This window comes from Apus apus, chromosome 1 (genome assembly GCF_020740795.1).
Source record: "Apus apus isolate bApuApu2 chromosome 1, bApuApu2.pri.cur, whole genome shotgun sequence".
In the NCBI taxonomy this organism is placed as follows: domain Eukaryota; kingdom Metazoa; phylum Chordata; class Aves; order Apodiformes; family Apodidae; genus Apus; species Apus apus.
In genome coordinates this window covers 185,038,409-185,062,302 of record NC_067282.1, presented here as the reverse complement: position 1 = coordinate 185,062,302, position 23,894 = coordinate 185,038,409, and the positions used below count along the sequence as shown (strand labels likewise).

General features: G+C 41.1%; 2 protein-coding genes across 4 annotated transcripts in view; both read right to left on the bottom strand.

The window, feature by feature from the left end:
* MAPK12 (mitogen-activated protein kinase 12) overlaps positions 1-14,513 on the bottom strand; it is a 34,931-nt gene extending 20,418 nt beyond the window's left edge. For both annotated transcript variants that reach the window (XM_051644121.1, XM_051644122.1), the window contains exons 1-4: positions 14,322-14,513; positions 13,262-13,391; positions 3,973-4,031; positions 380-491 (exon numbers count right to left, since the gene is read on the bottom strand). In XM_051644121.1, coding sequence (XP_051500081.1) covers positions 380-491; positions 3,973-4,031; positions 13,262-13,391; positions 14,322-14,437 — 417 coding nt within the window. In that variant the 5' untranslated portion in view covers positions 14,438-14,513. The remainder of the gene's footprint in view (positions 1-379; positions 492-3,972; positions 4,032-13,261; positions 13,392-14,321) is intronic.
* Positions 14,514-21,657: 7,144 nt separating this feature from the next.
* The window catches only part of MAPK11 (mitogen-activated protein kinase 11), a 35,042-nt gene continuing 32,805 nt past the window's right edge, over positions 21,658-23,894 (bottom strand). For both annotated transcript variants that reach the window (XM_051637614.1, XM_051637623.1), the window contains exon 12: positions 21,658-23,113. In XM_051637614.1, coding sequence (XP_051493574.1) covers positions 23,040-23,113 — 74 coding nt within the window. In that variant the 3' untranslated portion in view covers positions 21,658-23,039. The remainder of the gene's footprint in view (positions 23,114-23,894) is intronic.

Here is a 23,894-nt window from a genome sequence, read left to right as displayed (position 1 = left end):
GAAGGCAACTAAAAACCAGAGCAGGGACTTCGTGGTTTACTCAAATAAGGAAACCAAGGTCATCCTGGATCAATGCACTGTATAGATTTTGAACTACCTCTTGTTTTTTGCTTGAAAAAAGCCAGAGACAAAACCATCATACAAAAGAACCCAGATAATATTTATCATCACAAAAACACTGCTACGTAGAATGTCATGCTTTTACTATACAAGGCAAGAGAAATTTTTTCCTACTATCTAATGATAAGTATATAATAGTGTGTATATACATATTTATATAAAGTATATATAATGATATAATAATCTGTAATGATTTATAGCTCTCCATAATGGTTTACTAAGAAAAAATGATTGTGAAATCAAAATAAAAGTGGCAAACCTTTAAGCCTTTCAGCATCTGATATACCAGGAACTGGATTCTGTCTTCAGTTAGTTTTTCATGCTTCATTATCTTACTCAAGTCTGTTCCCATAAATGGCATGACAAGGTAGCTTGGGGAAAAAAAAAAAAAAAAAAAAAAAAGACAGAATATATTTAATATGTCAAATACATCAAAACATAACTGTATATTTTAGTTCAGTGACAATATTATAGATAATTATTTTTGCAAAAAAAATCCAACATCATCTTCCTGACCTCCAAGTTTCTCTGGTTTTATCTATTTTGATTGTCATAAAGAGGTATTCCCTAACCCTGTCACTCATTATGGAAAGTTGCTAGTTACCAGAAGAGTGTAGATTCTGAACCAGTTAGAAAGAACCTAACCAAGAGCCTTGTAATATTTCAAAGGCACCTACACAGAAAAAGAAGACATTCACACAATTATGTATCTCACAGTCATGATCATAGCATTGAACCAGCAACAACCAAACCACCTAGATGGTTCATTCAAATAGACAAGGTCAAATGTAACAGAAATAGAGACGATCAAATTAGGAGACAACAACTTCCGTTAATTTTCATCTGGGATCATAAACTAGGATCTTCAGTACTTAGTACTGGTAAGGGACACCAGCAACAGAAGGCCTGAGAATGCCAAGCTGGCATGTCATGGGTATTCTTCACTTAAGATCCAAAACTGTTCTTTGCACTGATATAGTAAACTCATCCTTCAGTCTACCCTTAACGTCAGGTCTGAACACAGGCAGAGTCAGTCATGCCTGGCTCCTGAGGACAGAGTCATCAGATCTCCTCTTCTGATGAAGATGAACAGATGCATTTTCATGAAGGAAAGAATTAGATGGGATCATTGTTTCATAGCTACAAATTGTATTATTTAGACTTAAATGGGCTCCCTCTGATTAAAAAATGCAAATTATAATTCTGCTGGTTTATACTGTTAAACTTGTATGAAAACTTCATTTATTCTACTAGAATTTTGACTGTAAACAACACAGAAATAGAATATAAAGTCATAAAGAAGATGGGACACAGATTTAGTCACTAGGAGTTATAGGTAGGATTTCCAACACATCTTAGTTACCAAACCTTGTTTTGCACAACTTTGGGGATCAGGACTCAGTGTCCCAGCATTCACAGACAATTTTGGTATCCTTTCAATAGAAAGGATGTAACTATATAAGGTCAGAGCAAATATGAAGACGAGAATGACATTTTGTATTTTTCTCCCAGTATAACTCACAAAATGTTTCCCATCAACACACCAAATGATTTAGAAAATGAAGTTTAATTTCTCTGCTGATGTTTCTGCCTGCTGAAAGCATATTAAGTCCTCCCAATAACAATAAGACTTATTAAGTAAATTTTCCCAGAGGTTGTAAGTATTTGTAATGAGCCACAAAAACCCTTTAGTGACTGTTCTAGAAAAAACAGATACAATGAGGCAGGGTAAGATAAACAGCTAAAGATCTACACATCTTTTACTTCTGCTAGTGAGCTTCAAGCAGTCGTTAGGATTTTCCTTGCCAGCCATCATCTGTACCAATCCCAAGGCTCTGGATGGTAGAGATTTATGTGAACAAAGTTTAAAACAATATATAACCATTAAGCACTGGATGAGGAGGACAAAAAAGACTGTATTTTTACATGGGCACAATTTGGTAAGTTTACAAACTGATGACTTCAAATCTCTTAGAGACAGAGAGAGGTCTAGGTGGGTGAAGAAACAAACAAAATGTAACAGAGGGAAAACTCACTGCTATACACCCACCTCACTTCTGCTTCTAGCCAAAAATCTACTTGAATTTGATCTTTATATAATAGGCCACAGAGAACACCTCACAACTAGTCAGCAAAATGACCCATTTAACCTTAATCCGCAAAAGCTGTTTATCCACTTTTGTTTTAAATGCACACACATTTACCTCTGCTCATCTCTATCAGCTTGCCCAAAGTCTTGAAAGCCACAGCAGTTCCAGTTATAAAAATGTGCCTCTTAGTTGATCTGCACCTCCCAAACTTGAAGGATGATTTTAGAGTTCCATGTAAAACATGGTGTTTGAATGCTAATCATAAACATGCATTTTATTACATATGCTATATAAAATGCGAGCACAATAAGCAATACAGGCAACATCCTTTTTAGGTCAATGATAATTTTGGCCCAAGCCATCATTTTGAAAACATAGTTCATACTTTTTGTACTTAATTTTCTACAATCTCCTGTCAGAGAGCTTTCTTTGTAAACATTTAAATATGCAGCATTGTTTTCAACACATAGGTACGTTAGACGAAATACAGAACAGACTGTAAATGAATGTAACATGAAATCCACATTAAGCCCAACAGGACTTCTGACCACTGTTTCTTTGGTGACTCAAACTCAAAAGAATTGCAGAAGGATCCACAAGCAAAACAGACTTACTAAACATCTTGCATTTACAATGATGCCAAAAGGACAGGGAGATATACATGCCTGGTGCTAGAACTGATCTATATCCTGTGCTGTTTGGAGCACTGGACTAGGAAACCAGTCAGGGCATACAACAAACCACAGCACAGACAACTACAAAAAATTCAGCAGCATCAGCAGTTTTGAATTAATCCTTGAATTAGGATACATCACACCAGAGATGTGGGATATATTAAGACTAGTGTGGCCAGCAGGTCAAGGGAGGTTTTCCACCCCTTCTACTCTGCCCTTGTAAGACCACATCTGGAGTATTGTGTCTTGTTCTGGGCTCCCCAGGTCAAGAGTAATAAGAATATACTGGAAAGAGTCCAATGGAGAGCTACAAGGACAATTAAGGGACTGGAACATTTGTCATATGAGCAAAGGTTAAGAGACCTGGGGCTGCTTAATCTTGAGAAGAGAAGACTAAGAGGGGTTCTTATTAACGTCTATAAATATCTGAAGGGTGGATGTCAAGAATAGGCCAATTTCTTTTCAGTGGTGCCCTGTGATAGGATGAGGGGAAACGGCACCAAGTTACAACACAGGAAGTCCCACCTCAACATGAGGAAAAACTTCTTTACTGTGAAGGTGATGGAACACTGGAACATGCTGCCCAGAGAGGTTGTGGAGTCTCCTTCTCTGGAGACTTTCAAGACTCATCTGGATGTGTTCCTATGTGATCTGCCCTAGGTTTACTGCTGCAGCAGGGGGTTGGACTTGATGATCTTCAGAGGTCCCTTCCAACCCCTATGATTCTATGTAGCAGGCACAATTTTCAGCCTGCTTGTTTGGGTTAAGAACTCTCATATCATTTAGGCAACCTGGGCCTCAGGGTAAGAAATCAGTACTTGAGAGGCGGATCAGGGAACCCCCAAACTGCCATTTACTAAGGGCTGAAAGAAGTACACATCTTCTAAGATAGGTAACTGGTTTCAATGACAATCTGAAAACTTCAGCCTACCAATTCTGAAGCTGCATATAAGAGCTATATTAAGATGAAAATCGGAAAAAATCCATGAAGCAACAATTTTTGAATTTTCCATTTAAAAAAGCAACAAACCTTCCTTCCACACAAGCAGTGACACCCTACTCCCAAACACAAACAACTTGGAACTTACAAGTCATTAAACTTCTCCAGTGTTACATCTGGTGTGAACACATCCAGTATTCCAATGACCTACAAATAAAGAAGGGGGGAGAGAAAAATACCCAATGTATTAATACTGATTTAACACAAAAAATCCTGAACTGTATAGTAAGCAAAAAAAATAATTAAAAATTTATAAAGATGGCAGAAGAATAAATTTTAGAATGCTGAGGGCTGTTTGATCCTGTGCTCAAAATAAATAAATAAATTTAAATGTATTTACTTGAACAAAAAGTTCAGAGGCTAACAGTTTTAGGCAAGAGGAGAAAGCATTTTTTTTTTTTAACTTAAACCACTTGAGGTGCTAAAAATAAACCTGACAATTCAGTTTATAACCTGAAGCAGTTTTAAGTGCTATTACTTAACTGGGCCTGCTGCTTGCCAATGAAGAACACTAGTCGTCTTCTAATTTCAGTAACAGGATAATTTAGGTACAGACTACAGTATCTAATTTGGAGTATGGAGAAGAAACCAGAAGTAAACAATTTTTATAGACAGTAAATTAGAAAGAGCTTCCATATGATTTACTATGGTTTATACCTTAGGTTCTCCTTAAAGAGTATTTTTTGTCAAACAAAAGCAATCTATCACTCAACAGAGATATAACAAACTAGTAAAACAGATTTCCCACTGCAGTCTTTCCTACTAGTATAATTTTAAGCAGAACTATATCAACTGACTAGATGCATTATGGTAACTGTCAATGCTTCTCTCAAGCCCACTAAATGCCAGAAAACTAAACACATAGAACTCAAGGCTGCAGAAGATGTAGATGGGATTGGGTAAAGCTTATCTTGGATGTTGCTTAATCCAGGCAGGGCCTAAACAGCACAGGCTTTCAGAGTTGCTTCTTTTCTACTCCTACTACCAATACAAGATCATTTCTGTCTGCTCAGAGGAAGCCTTCCAAGCCCTGGTCTGCTCATGGTGTCTCCCAGGTGCAGGGTGCCATGCTGAGAGGGGTGTGCTGGGGTTTGCTGGAAGGCAAGCGAAAAGGCTAATAAAAACCATTAAAACCTCATTCACATCTATCTCTGTGGTCATACAAGTTAAGCACATCAGACTGTGCATCGTATAAAATTAGAAACTCTAAGAAAGAAACTAGAGGTAATGGCATATTACGTTGTGTAATGCTACCATCAAAGTACTAAAAATCCACTTTGATAACAACCCAGATGGATTTTGGGCATTACTGCTATGTTTTAATTGCTGCACAAAACTAGTTCTTTAAAAAAAGTACATGCAAGTAAAGAGAAGCAAGAGCAGAAATGCAGGGGAAAAAGGCAAGAAAAGGCAACCTCCTTTATTTAAAGCTTTAAATAAAAATCTCGTAGTGTGATGAAATCCTTACTGCATGTATTTTTATTTTTTCCACATTCAGAGGGAACTATTACAGTTAGCCTGGATATTATCAAAATGTCATACTGGTGAACAAGACAGAAAAAATAATGAAGACAAAGACAGAAAATTACAACTGTTCCTTTGTAGCCACACACACACACACACATATATATATATATGAAAAAAACCCATACTAATATTTCCTGAGGACTGTTCCATGAAACTAATTAAATAAGTATAATTTAACAACCATAACACAATAATTAAACCCAGAGAGGACAAGGTTATTATTTGAAGTAATATCTTCAGTGCGAACATTACAGCAAGGGTTTTTTTATTAGTATTTTTTTGCATAACAGTTTTACATAAGGTTTTCCTTTTCAATCTGGAGGCAGGGAGAGAAAGAGAGGAGAGCAGGATTAGGAAGATGTACATGACAACAATGGAACATAATGCAGCTCTACAGGCATTTCCCAAGGCAGTGTGTGTACACACACATAGAGCATATACAGCCAGAAAAGTTGTGTGCTCTCCACAGATTTCAGTATTAAAAAGAAGGAAGTTAATGTTTTAACAGTAATCTTATCCAATATGCAGCTCTTTCCCTATTAAGTCTCACTTTTTCGAAGTCCTGCTTGTTCTCCTCAACGAGGTATTTCCATGCCTTCATTTACCTAAGCAAGAAACTTAAGAAAATAAACCCCATCACATCTGAATGTAGCAGCAAAAGACACAGGGACACAGCAGAGGACGAAACAGTGTGGTGGGGGTAACGCACTGTCTGGGCATCGAGGCGTTATCAGGCACCCACTGGGAAACACAGGACCATGAAGAATATGTTTCCATAAAGAATGTATCAGCCCAAAAACCACACTTGATGAAGTTCACTAACATTTTAGAACTTCTCCATTCAATTAAACAGAGGTCCCAGAAGTTACTTAATGCTGCCTGATATACAATATATATTACTTTTGAGGTAAAGCTGCAAAGTGATGGAGACGTGCTTAACATAGCTGCAAATCTTCTGTGTTGAAGAGTATCACTGAGAGTAACACTCAGCTCCTGTTAAAGGGAATTGTAAATAATAAACCAGAAAACTATTTTTAGCATGCTAAAGATTTTGCAATAGCTCCCTTCTTCTTACTTCAGCTTCCTAAAAATCCTGAAATCCATTTTAGTGTCCGAAGTGGTAAGACATACTAATAGTTAATGAATTTAAAAATAAAAGTGAGGGACCCATTTCCTTTTCCTCAGTGATCTTTATTTAATAGCTGTGCTTTGGAATGGTTTTCCTGTAGTGGAAAAGAATCATTAGAATTTCCATTTAGGTCACATCTTTCCGCAGATATGTTAAGCCCAAGGAGGTACAGGATAAAATAAATCCTCCAAGGAAGATACAACTCCAGCTGCTTCTACAGGAAAAGGAAAAGGACTGGACAAATGTAGGAAACTCCCTTCTCCATAATATCATTGAAAATCCCATGTCTGTCTAAAATGTTTTCAATTAAATACAATATTTGTAAAAAAAAAAGTTATGCTACTTAAATGTAGTGTCCAAGTTCCCTATGAAGCCAGTGGGGGTGGGTGGCACTGTCTGCAGCCTTTCTTATCCCTACTGTCTCTTTCCCTCCCCCCTCCAAGACATTTATACTGATCGCCCTGACCTTCTTTAACTACTGTCAATAAAATAACAGTTTTGTGTTGGTAAGGTGGTTTCTGCCCTTCTCAGCTGCCTCCTTTTCCAAACACTATTCCAGCAGTGGTGCACAACAGCAAATCTAATCTCCCTTGTATTTTCATGTACCTTTAGAATTACCTTTATTCAAGACTGTTCCACTGCATTTCTGCAAGGAAACGTTTCTGATGTAAGCAGCAGCACATCAACGAAATACTCAGCTATTGTACAAATTAATAAGTAATGTAGGTTATGTCTCTTACACAGCAAGCGCTACTTTCTCTTGCAGATGTTACGCATGAAAACACAGCGAAGTTGAGTGGCTTTGGCACTAGGGCAACTAATGCAAGTATATTTTTTAAGAGAGATCTCTGCTGGGGTGTGCTGAACTACATATTATGGTGCATTTAATTTCTGCAGGGTTAGCTTCAACTCCATGTTTCTGTGCTGTACCACATCACATGGCACTTGCAGCCTTTTACCACGCTAAGAAGTCTCAGTCTTTTTAAAATTTCAACTATCCACACACCAGGCTTGCGGCACAGTCACCTTTCTGCCTCAACAATTACTGGTACCTGACATGACGGATGCCTCATGAGAGAGCTCCTTGCCTTTTCTCCTGCCAGCAGCACACTGGCAGGCAGAAGCCAAAACCACAAATGTCACCACGTTCTTCTTTCAAATTACTCCTGTGTAACACTGGACAGATCCAAATCTTGTGGACAAACTCATCTTCATCTCTGGATTGGACGGCAATCCAAAGAGAAGGTTTGGTTTTCAGTGTCATCTTCCTTATTTTAATTTACTGGTCTAGGCTAATCAGTCTGCTTTATTAGTACCTAAGGCTAGGGTGTAAATAAACAGCTCTTGGCTGAAGCCCAGCCTAGGGAAAACACCTATTAGGCAGGTTTGTGAAAATAAGCACAAAGTGACAACTGATACCACTATGTTGATTTATTGGCTTTTGAGTACCAAAATAAATTACTCTGGTGACCTGTTAGCTCCCTAGATGTGCTAAGCTTTCAGACCACAGAAAAGCAGCCAGGAGTTTTTCTCCCCTACAACCTTTTGAAAGCAATAAACTATCCAGCTATAATTGTATTTTTGTTTCCATAAGGACCTATAAGGACATTTGCTGTTGCCAGCCAGGATTCCCAAATTGCACTTTACTGGCATTTGTGTACCCAAAGGATGTGAATTTTTAGCTGGTGCTGTCCTGCAGGACTTGCTGCAGGAAACCTCTTCTAACACAGTGAACACACTTTCATCTGTGAAGGTATCACTCATCTACAACTCCCTTCTTGGTCTGATTTTGTATTCAGTTAGGCTGTTGCTCTTCCAGTGCTCATGTCAGGCTAGATGAACTGCAAAAGGTTTTAAGATTTTCTCAGGCAGAAACACAGCATGTGCCACTATTTTCTCTGGAACAAACTCCTCTCTTGGTTAATACTGTGTAGTCATAAATGAAAAGCCCAACACTTTTTCTAAACAAACAAGACAACAGAATTAAATACTAGCTAACCTAAAAGTGAAGGCCTGTGTCATCCTCAGAAACATAACTGCAGAGAGGCAGACTATTTGGTGTCTGTTGGACACCCAAGCTTCTTTGACAAGAGGAAAAAAATGCTACATGGTTCTCATAATGAAAAAACCACACTGGTCTTCAGATGTAGGAATACACCACGGAATAATTTCCACTCACAGCAGTGAATGAGAGCATAAGGTAGAGCACCTTTAAACAAATACTGCCATTGCCTCCTACACACAGGGTTTCCAGGAAGGGAAAACATCTGCAGAATATTAACTGACCCAAAGAACATTTAACGGGCATTTGTCAAGAACTGTGTACCAGAAACACTCAGAATTTAAGTTGGTAGAATTGCATCAGAATTCCCATGTATGCTTATAATTTACACAGGCATACACACATGTACACACACAGGTGTACCACACACTGATAAAATACATACTCTGTTCTGACACAAAACCTCAGCACGAGCTGCTGCTTTCCTCTTCCTCTCCAGTGCCATCTCTCCTCACTTTGCACTCCTGCTGGCAACGTTAAAACTTCTGTTAGCAAACCAGGAGGTGAGAAGGCCACCGAGACTGGACCAGTATGAGTCACTATGCAGTTGTTTCAGCAAAAGTGGGTACAGTGGTATCACTTTAAGTCCAAATGCATTAAAAAAAAATCCAAATTATTTGCCAAACAAAACAAACAGTTCTGCACCTCTGCTTACTCGTCTGTGTTTAGCTTTGCATACACGGACATTTCCATTAACTTCAGAAGAATACATGAATGCAGAGCCATACAAATGTTTGAGAAACAAAGCCAGCACACTGGACTTATTTTCACTGGTTCTGGCTTTAAGTCAGACACGTCACAGTTTTACAGGTCCTCACTTTCATTGAACTCAAAATGGAAAGAAACAGAGAACAAAAGCAGAATTGCTGAAAAAAACTTCTTAAAGGTAAATAGTTTGTTCTTCTCTACAAGATGCAGCAGATGCCAAAGAAATAATCCAGAGCTAAGGCTGCAGTGGGATGAATACTTCAAGCTAGCATGAATAAATGAAGACAAAACCAACTCCCAAAACAGTGCTTTCTTCATTCTGCCTTAGCTGGTTTTATTCCTCATTTTCACACCATTTCCTCTCTTGTGCCAGAATATCTGTTTATGCAGCTACAGAGTGATTCTGCAGCTTATCCTTCTGGAAACTAACTTTTCTTTTTGGCAATATCTGAGGAATTGATCTGGGTTAGACTGCTTCTTCGGCAGTAGAGGTAGCTTATGATGTTTGTGAAATATCCCAGATCCTCTCAGATTAAAAGGTCTAACATTAAAGACAGTGATTTATTTCCTAACCGCCAGGTCTCGTCCTCCTCGTGTACAGCCTCTGCCCCACAGTCCTCAACACCATTTCTCATCTGGGTTTGTTTGCAAAGGGTTCATGAGAAGCCCCATGCTATCAAGTTTGCATGGTTTATACAGAAATAATACACACTACATTTAAGTAAAGTCTCTGAGTGAGAGCCATTAGGGAGAACAAAAGTCTAGCATATATAATGAAAGATGGTCATGTTAGCAACCAGAGTTGCCTCCTGAAAATGCCTAAATAGGCAAACAAATCGACCCATGAGTTAGCTTTCTTACAAGGTAAAATACAATTCCAGTAAAATTCAGTAGGATTACTCCTAAATTTGTTTTTACAGGACTCCTGGTCATCCTACAACCCTTCCACATTAAACAGATGAGCATATTCCTCAAAGGGTCTATAATGGAAGTCATAAAGGATATTAAGCAGAGGTTTTTCCTGCATTTCCTTCACTGAAGCATGACATGCTAATGAATTATATCACTGTGGCACGGGTTTAATGGTACCTTAAAAGAGGATCAGAGATTATATTTTTAACACAATCACATTATTGCAATTTCTTCTGTCACTCTGAATACAGCAGAAGGTTAAGTAATCTATGATAATGTATTGCTACATGCTTAACACAACACTTCCCTGAAAGCTATGGAGGACAGAGATGGTCCATCAAGAGGTAATTACGGTGAAACAAATAAAACACCACATTCTTCCTCTAATCTGACATCAAATGCATCCTGATTACAAAGGTAATTTTGAAAGAAAAACATATCAGAAGAGTGAATTGGATGTAATTTTAACCATCAAATGAACAGACCCTTGAAATAATTTGTAACTTGTAGGAGGAAAAAAGCAAGAAGATTTGTACTGGCAGATTATTGCAATGTTGCAACAATATCCCAAGTCTAACCCACAGTGGCAATACTATTAGATCAGCTATCACACACCACATCCTTTACATACTTAAGATTATCAACACTCAAGACAGAGATAACAATGGCATCCCTATTTCATTATGGTCTCTGAAACAATTACTTCAGTTTTATTAATTTTTAATAGCAGCTGCATTAGTACAGCCAGATAGACAACTGCTATTTTACAGAAGTACATTGTAACATATTAGTTAACAGTAAAATCAGGAAAGATACTTCAATAACTCTTCTGTTTGACTAATTGCCTGTTTCTAAGGAGATATGCAACCACCTGAGTGGGGTCCATCCAGAACTCCACAGCTGGGCCCATGGAGGACCTGACGTAATGAGAGAAGACATGCAGCTGTCCTGCCACTACTGCACAGATCTTTAAAGGTGTGCACAATGCACTACTGCTGATGTGAACAGGAAAGCCCTTACTGTCTGCCTGTAAATCCATCCTTTGGTGGAAGTAGGCAAAAAAGAGGCTCTTTGACAGAATGGTGGTGGGTCAAATGGGGGGCTGAAAATCCTGATGAGAAGTGATAACTGCCACTCTGGTTTCATTTTGGATGGGTAGAGTGCCTAAAGGAGTATCCCGAGTTCAGCATAGGGACTAGAAATCCTAAAGTGCATTGCTGCTATTTGTAATTCACAGTGGGTGAAAAGACTGACAAGAAAGGTGTGAGGCTGGGGGATGGAAATTCTCCTGATGGGCTGTACTGCTGTGTCAGCCTCTGCGCAGATGGGTGGAGCTGTCAAATGCTGCCCCCAAGGTGCCCATGAATCCCTCCAGGATCATTCATTCTGTCTTTGCTCTCTAATTAGAAGAAAGCATAACTAATGGTAGAACTTTTCCTTGGTACGCAGACCAGACGCTTCTTTGTGTGGCCCAAACTCTTTCCTAAGACTGTAAAGTACTCCCTTCCTTCACATATATTGATTTGCAACTTTTACAGATTCTGCTCACATTTCCCAGTGAGCATCTTATTCAAGACTCTATAATAATCAAATGAGTCCATGGAGGGGTAGCAGAGTACTATCCTGAAGGGCATACACCACATAAAAACCACCAGGAGTGGAAAATGCTACCCAACAAATTATTCTGGGAAATGGGAGAAAAATAATCTCAAAATTCTGGACACGGTTAGGAGCTTGGCAACTGCACAACTGCTCTGCTCCCAAATGCTCAGTAAAGAAAATGCTGAGAGTATGAAAGCCCATGCACGACAGAGAAGTTCCCTGCAAATGTTAACTCTTTAACATATACAGCAGTGCTTATGAAGCAGTTACTTCAAGGGAATCAAGTAAAATGATATAATGTATTAAAAGATTCACACTAAAATGTTAAAAGGCACACAGGTTCCTACGCCTACAAAAAGGTCTGGTTTTTTTCTGGACAGTCAGGATAACCCAAGGGTTATTCTTCAAAATGAACCTGGATATTGTTGGTACTCAAGGTGTTGATACCACAATGTTAAATGGCAGTGACTGGGTATAGTTATTACCAGTTTCTCTTATCCTCACTTTTCATCTCTTAGCTTCCCTTGAAGGCCATCTAAATGGAGCTGTGCTCTCATCTCCCACATTATTAACATTTTAATCAGATTCTTAGGCATCACTTATCTTTCTCCAAACTATTTTTTTCCACATGCATTCATGACTAACAGCATTTAAAGTCACTACTGTGATCCTCCAAGCCCACCTTCGGGACCCTCCTCACCTGGAGTCCATGCTTTGATTCCACAATAACTGTTTTCACAAAAATCTCTCCTCCTTGTATTTTTTTCTTAAACCACTAGGTACTGTTGGGACTAAGTACCTATCTCAATGACCTCTTCTACGGCTGTTCTTTCACATTACATGGGAATCCATGCAAAGCTCTGTATTCTATTCTCTGCTTCCCAGTAAAGCAATTTAGTTGTTACTGAACTTCTGCTGTTTCACATTAGTACAAGTCCAGAACTTTCAAATGCTTCATGAATGATTTAAAAAACAAAAAGGAAAACTCCTTCCCCTGCCCCAAGATATGCCTGTGTACCACAGCCATCTTCATGCAAGATCAGAAAAAAAGAGATGCTGGCACCTGACACATGCAGGCTCAGACTTGTGGTCTGCACTCTTCTGCACCTCTCAGGAAGGTAGTGATGGAGATTCTAATTTCTGGTCCTTAACCTCTCTCACTAGCTCTGAGTGCAAAATCCCACCACGGTCCTAACCTTCTCCACCCAGCCCTTCCTCCATGGAAAAGAAGTGGTGTTTCCCACAAGATATTTCCACAGGTTTGTGTGAGCTGGCATTTGTAGATAAAGAACAGATGACAGACAACCCAAAAGATTCCTGAATTCCATTCAGCCACACATCTGCCTTGTCCAAAACTACATCTTTTCTTTGGTTTTACAGTGTACAGGCTGTGGCCTGGGGGGTGTGGGGGGGATATGTGCAAACAACCCAACTCACGTTTTCGTGCTTCATGTGCTTCAGGAGGCGCAGCTCTCGGTAGGCTCGTTTGGCAAAGAGCTCAGACTGGAACGGTCGGTACAACTTCTTAATAGCCACTTTGGTCCCACTTCTTCCATCGACGGCTGAGCTTTAAGGGAAAGGCAAGAGCTGGGTGAGCGAGCGCTGAACCGAGCCCGCAAGCCCCGGCGGTGCGGGCGAGCAGCCGCACCCTGCCCCGCCGCGCAGCCCCTGCCCCGCCGCGCAGCCCCTGCCCCGCCGCGCAGCCCCTGCCCCGCCGCGCAGCCCCTGCCCCGCCGCGCAGCCCCTGCCCCGCCGCGCAGCCCCTGCCCCGCCGCGCAGCCCCTGCCCCGCCGCGCAGCCCCTGCCCCGCCCGGCCTCCCTGGGCCAAGGGAGGAGACCCCCTCCCCGAAGCACCTCACGGGCAGCTGCCGGCGTCTAGTTTCGTTTGTTTAAAATGCTGCCAGGCCCTGCGATGAAAAGTAGCCAATTTTCAAAAGCTTTAAAAAGGAACATCTGGAGGGGGGAGGGAGGGGGAAAGAAAAAAACAAAACAACCCCAAACTCTCCCCCGCCAAATGCCACAAACCTCAAAAAGACACCGCAAACACAAACCAGGTGTCCAGTCCCAAGGGCAAACACCCCGAGTTTGGGGACGCTGCCGCTCCGGGGCAGCCGCACCCCACGGGCCGGGGTTGGGTCCGGCCGGGGCGAGCAGCGCTCCCCGGGCCGGGCTGGTGCCCCGGGCCCTGCTTGCTCCGGGAACGGCGGGCAGCGTGGGACGGGAGGCGGCGGGGCTGCCCTGCCGGCTCTCCCGCCAAGGGCTGGGCTCCCAGCGGCACAGCCCGCTCGCCGTCCCGGCTCGGCGGCGGCCAGGTGGACAGCGGAGCCGGCCCGCTCCGCCCGGGGGCCCGGCAGCACCGGGCGGCGCCAGGCACCGCAGCCAAGACAAGTTGGCTCGAGAGGGCCGGGCCGCCTCCCTCCGGCACGGGGCAGAGGCCACCGCGGCCCCCGCCGCCCGCTCGGGGCTGCCCGGCCCCGCCGCGCCTCCTCCCGCTCACCAGACGGCTCCGTAGGCGCCGGAGCCCACCGGCTGCAGGTCCCGGTAGCGGTCCCGCACTTCCCAGAGGGTCTTGGTGATCTCCTGCCGGTAAAAGCCGTTCTTGGGGGAGGACATGGCGCTGCGGGCCCCCGCCAGCACCCGCCGACAAAGAGCCCGGGCGGGCGCGAAGCGGGAGCGGCCAGCTCCGCCGAGCCGGGCTGCGGCGAGGGGCTGGGCTTGGGCTTGCGGCGCCTCCCGCCCCGCTCCCGCCGCCCCGCCGGGAGCCCGTCCGCCCGCCCCGCGCCTGCCCCGGCGGGGCTGGGACCGGGCGCGCCCGCCTCCTCCGGCAGCCGGGGCTGCGCTCCGCGGAGGGGCCGGGGGACGGGCCCCGGGGCGTCCCGGCGGGGCTGGGAGCCGGGAAGCAGGTGCCGGGGGTCCCGCTGCCCGCGCTCCCGCTGCACGCACGGTTCCGTGATCCGGAGCGGAGAGCGAATCCATTCCAGCCCGCTTTGTGTGTGTCCGTGGCACGGGGCGGCACCTCAGTCGGGGCTCCCTTTGCGGCCGTGTTTTGGATCTGGTGAGATGCAACCGACTTTTACGTGGAAGTGCTAAGGAATATGAAGGGCTGTAACTGATGAGGGCTGGGAGTGCAAAAGCGAGCTTTAGCACGAAGGTGTACAGCCAGGCACATCCCAGTTCAGCTCAGGGTCTGACCCCAAGTTTCAGCAGCATTTAATATAATTTAATAGGAACAAGAACACACTCGATTCGGTTGCTCAGAGGAAGTGGTCCCGTGTGTGGGTGCGATATGAGGCTGTTGAAGCAGCAGCTTGAAACAACTGCGGTGCTGGAGTACGGAGGATAGTGACCTTTCTGTAGCAAATAGGTCTGGGCTGGCACGTGTAAGGCAAAGACCTGCTTTAAAAATGTTTTACGTGTTCTCTGTGTGAATAAAATTAAAATTCTTGTCCTTCGGGGTTTGGTAAAGCCTTTGTTTTGTTTGACTTCACCCCTGAGCTACGTTGCTGAGGTTAGATACAATTCAGACTTGCTGTCACGAGAGTTGTGTTTGTGGCTTAGCTTGAAAGAGGCAATCTGGCCAAGTTTCGTTGTTCCTAATGCATTTTTGGTAGTTGCCATGGGTCCAGACCTTTTCATGCCTGACTATCAAATGTGGAAGAGCATCCCTGCCCTTCCTCCTGGTATTTGTGTTGGGTACCGGAGGAAAACATCCTTCCACCCAAGAGCTCTGTGTTCCAGCACTGCTCTCTGCTGACCAGTCACCTGCTCGACTCCCTGGTTTGAGAAGAATGGAAAGTAACCTTCTGACATTCGGCAGGTAATGTGAGGCTTGTGTTAAGTGTTAGATCAATCAGAAGTTGGCTTTTAAAATCCACTATCCCAGCAGATTATTTTTTCTTACATTTCTGACATCACTTTTGCCATCTGTTCAGATGATGACTGGAGAGAAATGTGGTACAGGCAAGACAAGTGCAGCTTCCACTCAGTTTTGAGCCAGTCCATTAGTTAAATTACTATTAATGACATATATGTGTTTCTAATACAGTAAGGATTAGTTCTGCTTTTGATCCCTCATCTATTTTCCCTTTATCCAGTTATGGCAAAATTATGCTTTCTTACTGCGTGCTTTTTATCACAGCAGAAAGCAGATACAGTAGATGAAGGTACTAACCCAGCACCAAGACAATGTCAATTTTGTGCAGAAGCTGAGAATATTAAAGAGACTTTCGTAAGATACTTAAAATTACTTGATAAAGTTGACCAATGCTGGTTTTCCCATGTTTTTTTCAGTCACATATCTTATTTAGGTATACTTTGCTATAGATGGATGAGGTAGCAGCATAGGTCAAATACAAGACCACCTTTCCCCATCAGATCACATACATAGCAGATGAACTGATAAACCTGCTGAAAACACTAGCACTGTTGTAAAAGGGAAGCTTTGTCTAATAAAATCTTTAAAAGTGTCTATGAAGGGAGTGAGACAAGAGACAAGGATCCATCTGTAGCTGATAGATCTTACAGCAGCATCACAAAATGCATGAGCCCCAGCATCGTGCTAGGCTTGGCTGGATACATGGCAATGGGTTTTCCTGAAGACAGTCTGTTGCAATGAGACTAATAGGATACTCCATCCATATCTTATCCCAGACAATGTGTGCTTGGTAAGGTAAATAAAAAAGGAATGTTATCAGACATTTCTGCTTTTTGGCGTATGTTTATTGTAAAGTTCATGGAACAAAAAGGGACCTTCATTAATTAATGAATGATGCAAAAATCTTGCTTTTCTAATGCCCATCCCATAAAGGGAAGCCTGGCAAGGTTGTTACCAGGAAGAAACATTCATTTTTATACCTTTGAGGGTTTTTTTTTAAAGAGCCAACTTTCAAGGTGTTGAAAGATTGCCATCAACAGCAATGCAGGTGAGGTCGATGGGATGCATACAGCAGTGTTTCTAATCCCTCTGGGCACTGAGAGCTCAATTTATACTCCAGCCTGGACAAGAGGCTTTGGTGCTGGAGCAGGAGCTCTGCAAGAGAGAGCAGTGAGAAAGCTAACCAGAATTTCCTGAGAAATTCCACATGTATGGAGTCTGGTGAGTTTGATGGCTATGTTGCTCACAACAGACTGTTAATTGGAAGTGATAAAATGGCACAGCTTAGTTTGTTAGGAGCTGAACAGGCTGCCAGGCCCTGGGCTGCAGGGCCCTGGGTGAAGGAGGTGCCTCTGTGGGAGCAAGGAGAAGCACCAGGATCTTGATCCCCAGTCCAGGTACTGGCAGCGTGGATTCAACCAGGAGAAAGCAGGAGATCATATGAAGTCCTTGGAAAAGTCTTCCCACCTTTCTGGCTGTTTATGTCTGTAAGATGTCTTTCACATGGTCATTTTACTCTCGATACACTAATTCACATACATATAATTTAGTTCTGTGAAACATACCTTAAATGTCAATAAACAAAATCTTGTGGAGTTGTAAAAGGCTGATTTCTACAATATTAGTTTTTTAACCAGCTTTCTATATCCCCACCTTTGAAAAGTACACAGTTCTTGTCTACTTAGATACGTTGCAGCAGAGGAAGCAAGTCTTTTATTTATTACAAGAAGTAAACCTTAAATATATTAAAAAATCCCATCTTTCATCTGAAAATATTCCCACACTACTGTGTCCCCACCCTTCCCCAGTGGAGCTGCTGCCAACTATTTTGCAACTTTTCTCTTTTTGTCTCTCTGACCCCTGAGCAGGGCACTTCAGTTCCAGTCTCTGACACAGAGCGCTTGGAGGTCACGCCACCCTGCCAGAGCACTCGGCCATCAGCAGAAAGCAATACATACACAACACCTAAGTGCTTAAAAAAAATTAAACTGGCTGTTTCCTTTGTTGAAGAGGTCAAGTGAGAACTTACTAAGTAACTGTTTACTACCCTGCTATGTCTGCTTGCTGGAGGGGGGTGGAGGAAGCGAGGCTGGGTGTAGAGGCTAGTAGAAAGCCAGGTATAAACCAACTGCCTTTAACACTCTCCTAATTCTTACTTCTAAAGGTCCTCTTCATAGTCATTCCTACAATAAACTGTAGGAGTTCAGATTTAAAGTATCACAGATGATCACAGTCTGAGATGCTATTGTGCACAGAGGAAAAAATACTTGTGTTGAAGAGTTTTGCAACTTGAATGCAAAAACAGTACAAAAAGAATGTTAATGGATATCATTAATTGATAGTTTTACTTATTTGTCACTGCATAGTTATGCATATCGTGTGTTTAAATCACCAACTATTTGGTGGTACTCTTACTCCATCTTTCCCATCCTCCTTAATATTGCATACCATTGTAGAGTTTCCATCTCAATCTAATGAGAACTGACTAGGACAGGAATATGATGTATTCTTTTTGCACAGAATGTAACATAACTAGGGTTTATTCTTGATTTGAGCCTTCAGGCTCTAATTTAAAATTAACATGAAATAGGAATATATTATCTTAGTCCTAATCTGTAGCACATTATTCTATAAGGAGCAAAGTATGGCTCAGTGGAAGCTGCCAGTTACAGCAAATTTAATGAATATTTGTTTTGGGTCTGACACTGTGTTTCAGTATTTCTACTGTGTTCAGTGTTGCTTGTGATCAAATTGAAACCTAAAAGGTGCCACGGTACACATCTTAATTTGTGACAATAAATGATGCTGGGGGGAATATGTGAGTTCAAAATGAAGCATTTGTACATGTGCAAAATTGAAGCCTAAATGAACAGTTTTGCTCATAATGTAGAAATTTCCCATCTAATGGATTGTCAGATTGGTTGGAAGATCAGTGTGTGCATAGGAAACTCACAATATATACTCTCCTTAGAGTGAAAACTTAGACCCTTTTAGGCATATCAGTTCAATATTTTATCTTACAGCAGAAAGGTCAGTGGCAGCTACACTAATGCAGCTTTCTGAGTCTCTTGGTACTAGGCCCTTATAAACCCTTACGCTTTTTGCTGAGACTCATAAATTAATGACACTTGGTATTCTCACTGGTATAAGCATGCTAATTTTCTAGGACCAGCTTCAGAGGGTTGCTCTACATCCAAAAGCAGCATGATTTACATGTAGGAGAAACAAGCAGCAGCTTTTAAAGCAAACAGAGGTGTTGGTTATTAATTCCTTCCTAAGGAGACTGATCTTGCTGAAGCTGAATTCCTTTCTGCAGCTACCAAAGGACATAACTTACCCTATTTCCAGTGCAATTCTCTTTTAGCAAGAGCTAAATCTTTACCACTGCTCATGTCTCAGGGATTCTTGGGCCAAGTCAACCATTTAGAAGGATACTTACTTATTTGTGCCTGCAGCTGAATATGGTACTTTTTGAACAGTTTCATCTTTGACCAGGTCCCGAGAGTGGGGAAGGTGGAAGCCTGTTTTCTTGTTATGATCCAGGAGCCCATGTGACAGGAAGAAAGGAAGGAAGTGGCTTTTGTATTGACTGTTCCCCACCTCTGTCAAAGGTGATCTTGCTGCCAGCATTTTGTCCTTGACAGTGTTGTCCTTCTCCTGTCTCTAGGGTGTGCTAGCTGTGTTGTACTGACCCTCTTTCCCTCTTGCTTTCATCTTCTGCACCACATCAAAACTACACCAACAGCACTATTGGGAATTCTGCAACAATGATGTCTAATTAATGGCTCGTGACCTACTGGTACATGATATATTTTTTCATATATCAGTGTTGATTATGTAATTTCCTATTATTTTTCCCTCAATAATTTCAAAATTTTCCCCTAAATGTATTAGTAAACCTGCTGTTTCCTACTTGTGGACACTTTGTATGTTCTGGAAGGAGGGAATTCTGTGTATTATGGCATGTTATCTTCTAATGCTGTACTTTTCCTCTAAACCATCCTTGTTTTTTCTGTGCTCATGAGGCTGAGAGCTTAGAAAAGAAAGATACAGATTTTAAAATAAGTTGTAGTTTGTACTTATGCATGTCAAAAGATTGAGATGTATGCAAAAGACCTTCTTTTTCCAATACCTTTGGCTTCCATTGATGATAAAGTTCCTAGACTTGGGGTTGTGCTTAACACTGATTATAGAGTGAGATAATAAATAATAGAAGTGATTTAAATTCAGTAGGTGGAGGGTTAATAAGCTCGTGACCAAAAGCTGAAATTAGGTAAACTCAGATTAGAAGTAAATTGTTAACAATGACAGTAACCAGGGAAAGTACTTGGAGAATTGTGTTCTGCCCCAGTAGAAACCTGAGCTGCCTCCTCCACTACAATTGCCCAGCAGTGCTCCTTTGAGTATCCCTTCTGTGCTTCACAGGTGGTCAGAGATGATGAGCACCTTAATTCAGTGCAGGCTAAATCCTACAATGCTCTCCTTAAACCTACTTGCAACGTGTGGAGGACCTACAAAAGCACAATGGTAATAATGAGTTTAAGAGTGGTGTTTAAGCAGGATTCACTACAGATTTTGCAAAGACATTTTTAGCATAGAATTTTTTATAAAATAAAATCCTTTTATATTTATTTACTCTTTAAATAAAATTTACATTTAAGCCTTACAAAGCCTTAATTCCTCAACGTTTACCTCCATTTGCCTGTTTGCATTGGTTGACACGTTTTTTTTTTCCATCTGTATTCAAATGATAAGGATTGTTAGTGCTAAGCCTTCCACCTCTCTTTCCCACTGGGCTACCGACTTTCCAATTACCCTGTCCTGCTGTTGTAAACTGATAAACTTCCCACGTTGCAGTCCTATGGTGGATCACCACAAGGGAGTCACTTACTTGCTCTAGGAAAAAGACTTGAATTAGTGGGTTTTGAGGTTGAAGAAATCACTTCCATTTTACAAATCTAGGAAAAAGATGTCTCTATCCCTACTGTTTATCTTGACATTAAAAGGAGATGATTGATGAGTTTTGATGGTACTTCATTAAAAACAGCTGAGCTTTTGTCACCCATTACTGTCACCTTTGATTAGTTTAAATGTGACTATGACCGCATTCTTCCTACATAATTCATCTCCTAGAAAAAAATACAATTTTGAATGTAAAAGGAAACATTCAGAGGAAGATTAAGTTGCCAGAAGAACAAATTTTGGAAGTGATATAAAACTTTCTTCCTACCTCAAGTAGCAGAGCTACAGCAAGAGCACACTAACTGCCCACCACAGAGTTTTACACATCCTTTGAAACATTTGGCGATGGCCACCTCTCAGCCAGGAAACCAGATTAAACACATTATGGGACAAATTCCACACTAAATTAATTATTGTTGGATGCAGAAGGTTCTTGTGAAATTTCTTTACTTCATCCTCACCCTTCTAGCTGGAATATGGCTGTAGAACAGGCTAGCGGAGCTCATGATTGGATTACAGAGAAAAAAAAAGCACTGAGCTACCTTTCTGTTAACAGGTAAAGAAACAAATGGAAACAATGTGTGTAAGACATGATTGTTTTTATTTTCAGTATGTAGTCAGACCTTTTTACCTATTTCAGTTGGCATGAAATTCAGTTGTTGTAAGACTATTACAGGCCTCACCCAACTTTGCAGGAAGCCAAAGTCACGACGGCCAGACTCTTCAGAGAACTTGCAAGAAATCCACACAGGCATTTACCTTTGGATTGATATGCCTTGCAGAAAGTTGAATACAAGGGGCTGTATTCCACTTGATGCAAGTACCAGGTAACTGGCCAACATTATCAACAACAGTCCACCACTTATTTCACAAATCAGGAGCATGTTTTCTACACGGAGTGCTTATATCTGTTTCTCAGAGAAGACAAACAATACTGTATCAAGTATCTCTGAAAAAAATCAAAGTTCTTGGACTTGATTTTTTTTAAAAAATCTGTTTATTACGAAAAAGCTTTTCTTTTTACATAGAAAAGATACAGAGGAAGGTAAATAAATGTAGTAGAATTCATTACCTCATGTAGTAGCTGTACAACTGAATCTTAATGACAAAAGTTGCAGAAAGCCTAAATATTATAAAAAGCCATCTCCAAAATGAGACTCTGATGGAGTGAGAACAAGACACAAAAATGAACAATATTGAACAACTGTGAATCACAAGTACATAGAAAGACACAGCCAGTACACCACAAGAGGCCTCATGCCAAAGAATACTCTTGTTTCAATGGGGGAACAAGATAAATTTAATTCCTTAAGAAATCTTGGTATCTGGTGTATCCTGCAGTTGATTATTTATTTTTTCACCTTTCAGAACTGGAAAACCTTTACAATTTTGCTTAAAAAGAAACTCTGATGAGATAAACATTTTGTTTTTCACAGATAAGTTCTTAAATCTTGTTTTGTCATGTCTCCCAGTGGCAATTATTAGATTATTTTCCCAAGGATTACATGACGGAAAATAAGACAATGAAGAAAATTGAATTGAAAGCTGTGAACTCAGCTGAGTACTCTTGTACTGCCCTCTGTAACAGCCTTTGCTGAAGCTTGTGGGAGACTACAGAGATGTGCTGCAGTGCCTTTAAGGCACCTCAGGCAAATTTGCCAGTGCTCCTCTGATGGCACAGTTAGGACTACCGTTGGGAATTAAAATGGTCTCACAAATGGGCACTCTGCAGATTAAAAAAGATACACATGGGCAAAATAATGAGAACAGAGACTTGAATGGCAACAGAAGACAAAGATTTATTTTTACTGACTTTCAACTGATGTTAAGATCGCTTGAGAGCTATCCAGTAAATTTGTAAGACCACCACATATATGACTACATATGCATATTCTGTCTATCTCACTACCATGTCCTCTCTTCATAAAGGCACTAACTACAAATAATAAGAAAACGGACAGATAAAAATGCCAGAAAAAAACCTGATCGTTTCTATGGACTTCTATGTTTATGTTTGTATACATTCATGCTTTAAATGTACAATTTTAAAATTAATTTTAAAAGTCACCTTATTTTGGTAGTTCAACTGATAAAATGAAACATGCAGAACACACAGCTTGACAGAACTCAGTGCATAATTTTGTCAGAATGAAGCAGTTTTTTATCACCTTTTGTGAGTTGGGAATACATTCATATTACAAGGCAAAAGAAACCCCACCCAAAATGGACATCGTCTGGCTTCTGTATAAAGCATCTGCTTTTCCACATCTTCTTCAACGTCTTTGGATAGTAAAATCTACATCTGACCACAGGTTAAATGGCATGATTATATTTTAAGAGTCTTCATAGTGCAGCAAGACAAGCCAGAGCTGCCTGTATTCACTGTTCTATCTCCAGGCTATCCATTTTTAAGTCAGGGGGTTTAAAGCTAATCACTTCTTCATAGGTGAGTTCTGTAAAAGATGGGATAAGGGAGAGAGAAGAATTAGGTGAGATTCTATTCTAAAGAAAAATATTCCAGACAAAACAGTTCTATTGATGCATGTGACTTGCAATTTGTATTTCCAGCCTTTTTAGAGTCCAGATCCAAATATAGACTGCATTCACCAGGAATCCTTCTTTTAACCTCAGATTATGAATTGAGACTCACAAATACTGTTATTGTACAACATGTCCATCCCCTTCAGCTAATTACTAAAACACAGGTCCAGAAATGGAAACATCAATTATGTTGTCAGATGACCTGCCAAAATGACGTAATAAAAGACAAAATGTAATGGAAAATGGAATCTTTAAAAGCTCCCAAACAGGTTTTAAAATGTACACTTTTAACTGCAGAGAATGCTCTTTATCATCTCTCAGTCAGTTGCCTTCTATATAAATCACTCACAATTCTGTGCTAATGCCTTGGTATCTAGGTTTTGGGTTTTCTAAATATATTTTATTGTAAATCGCTTAAATCTAAGGTCCTCTGAAAAGAATGTTCTTTTGTCTTAGAAGCACGTATCAGTTCTATTTTCATCAAGAAAGGCTTAACAAGAAACATGGATTTCTTGCTATTTTACCCTGCTTTAGGAATAGCCCTTTATCTTTTCATGCTGACGTAGCATGTCCTGCTTTGTGCCTTCCATGGTACTGGAATATGCTGGCAGTGGCTACCTCCTATGTATTTTCTCAAGTTAGATACTGTATTTTAAAGACAAAATCCTATTCACACAAATATATAGCTAAGAA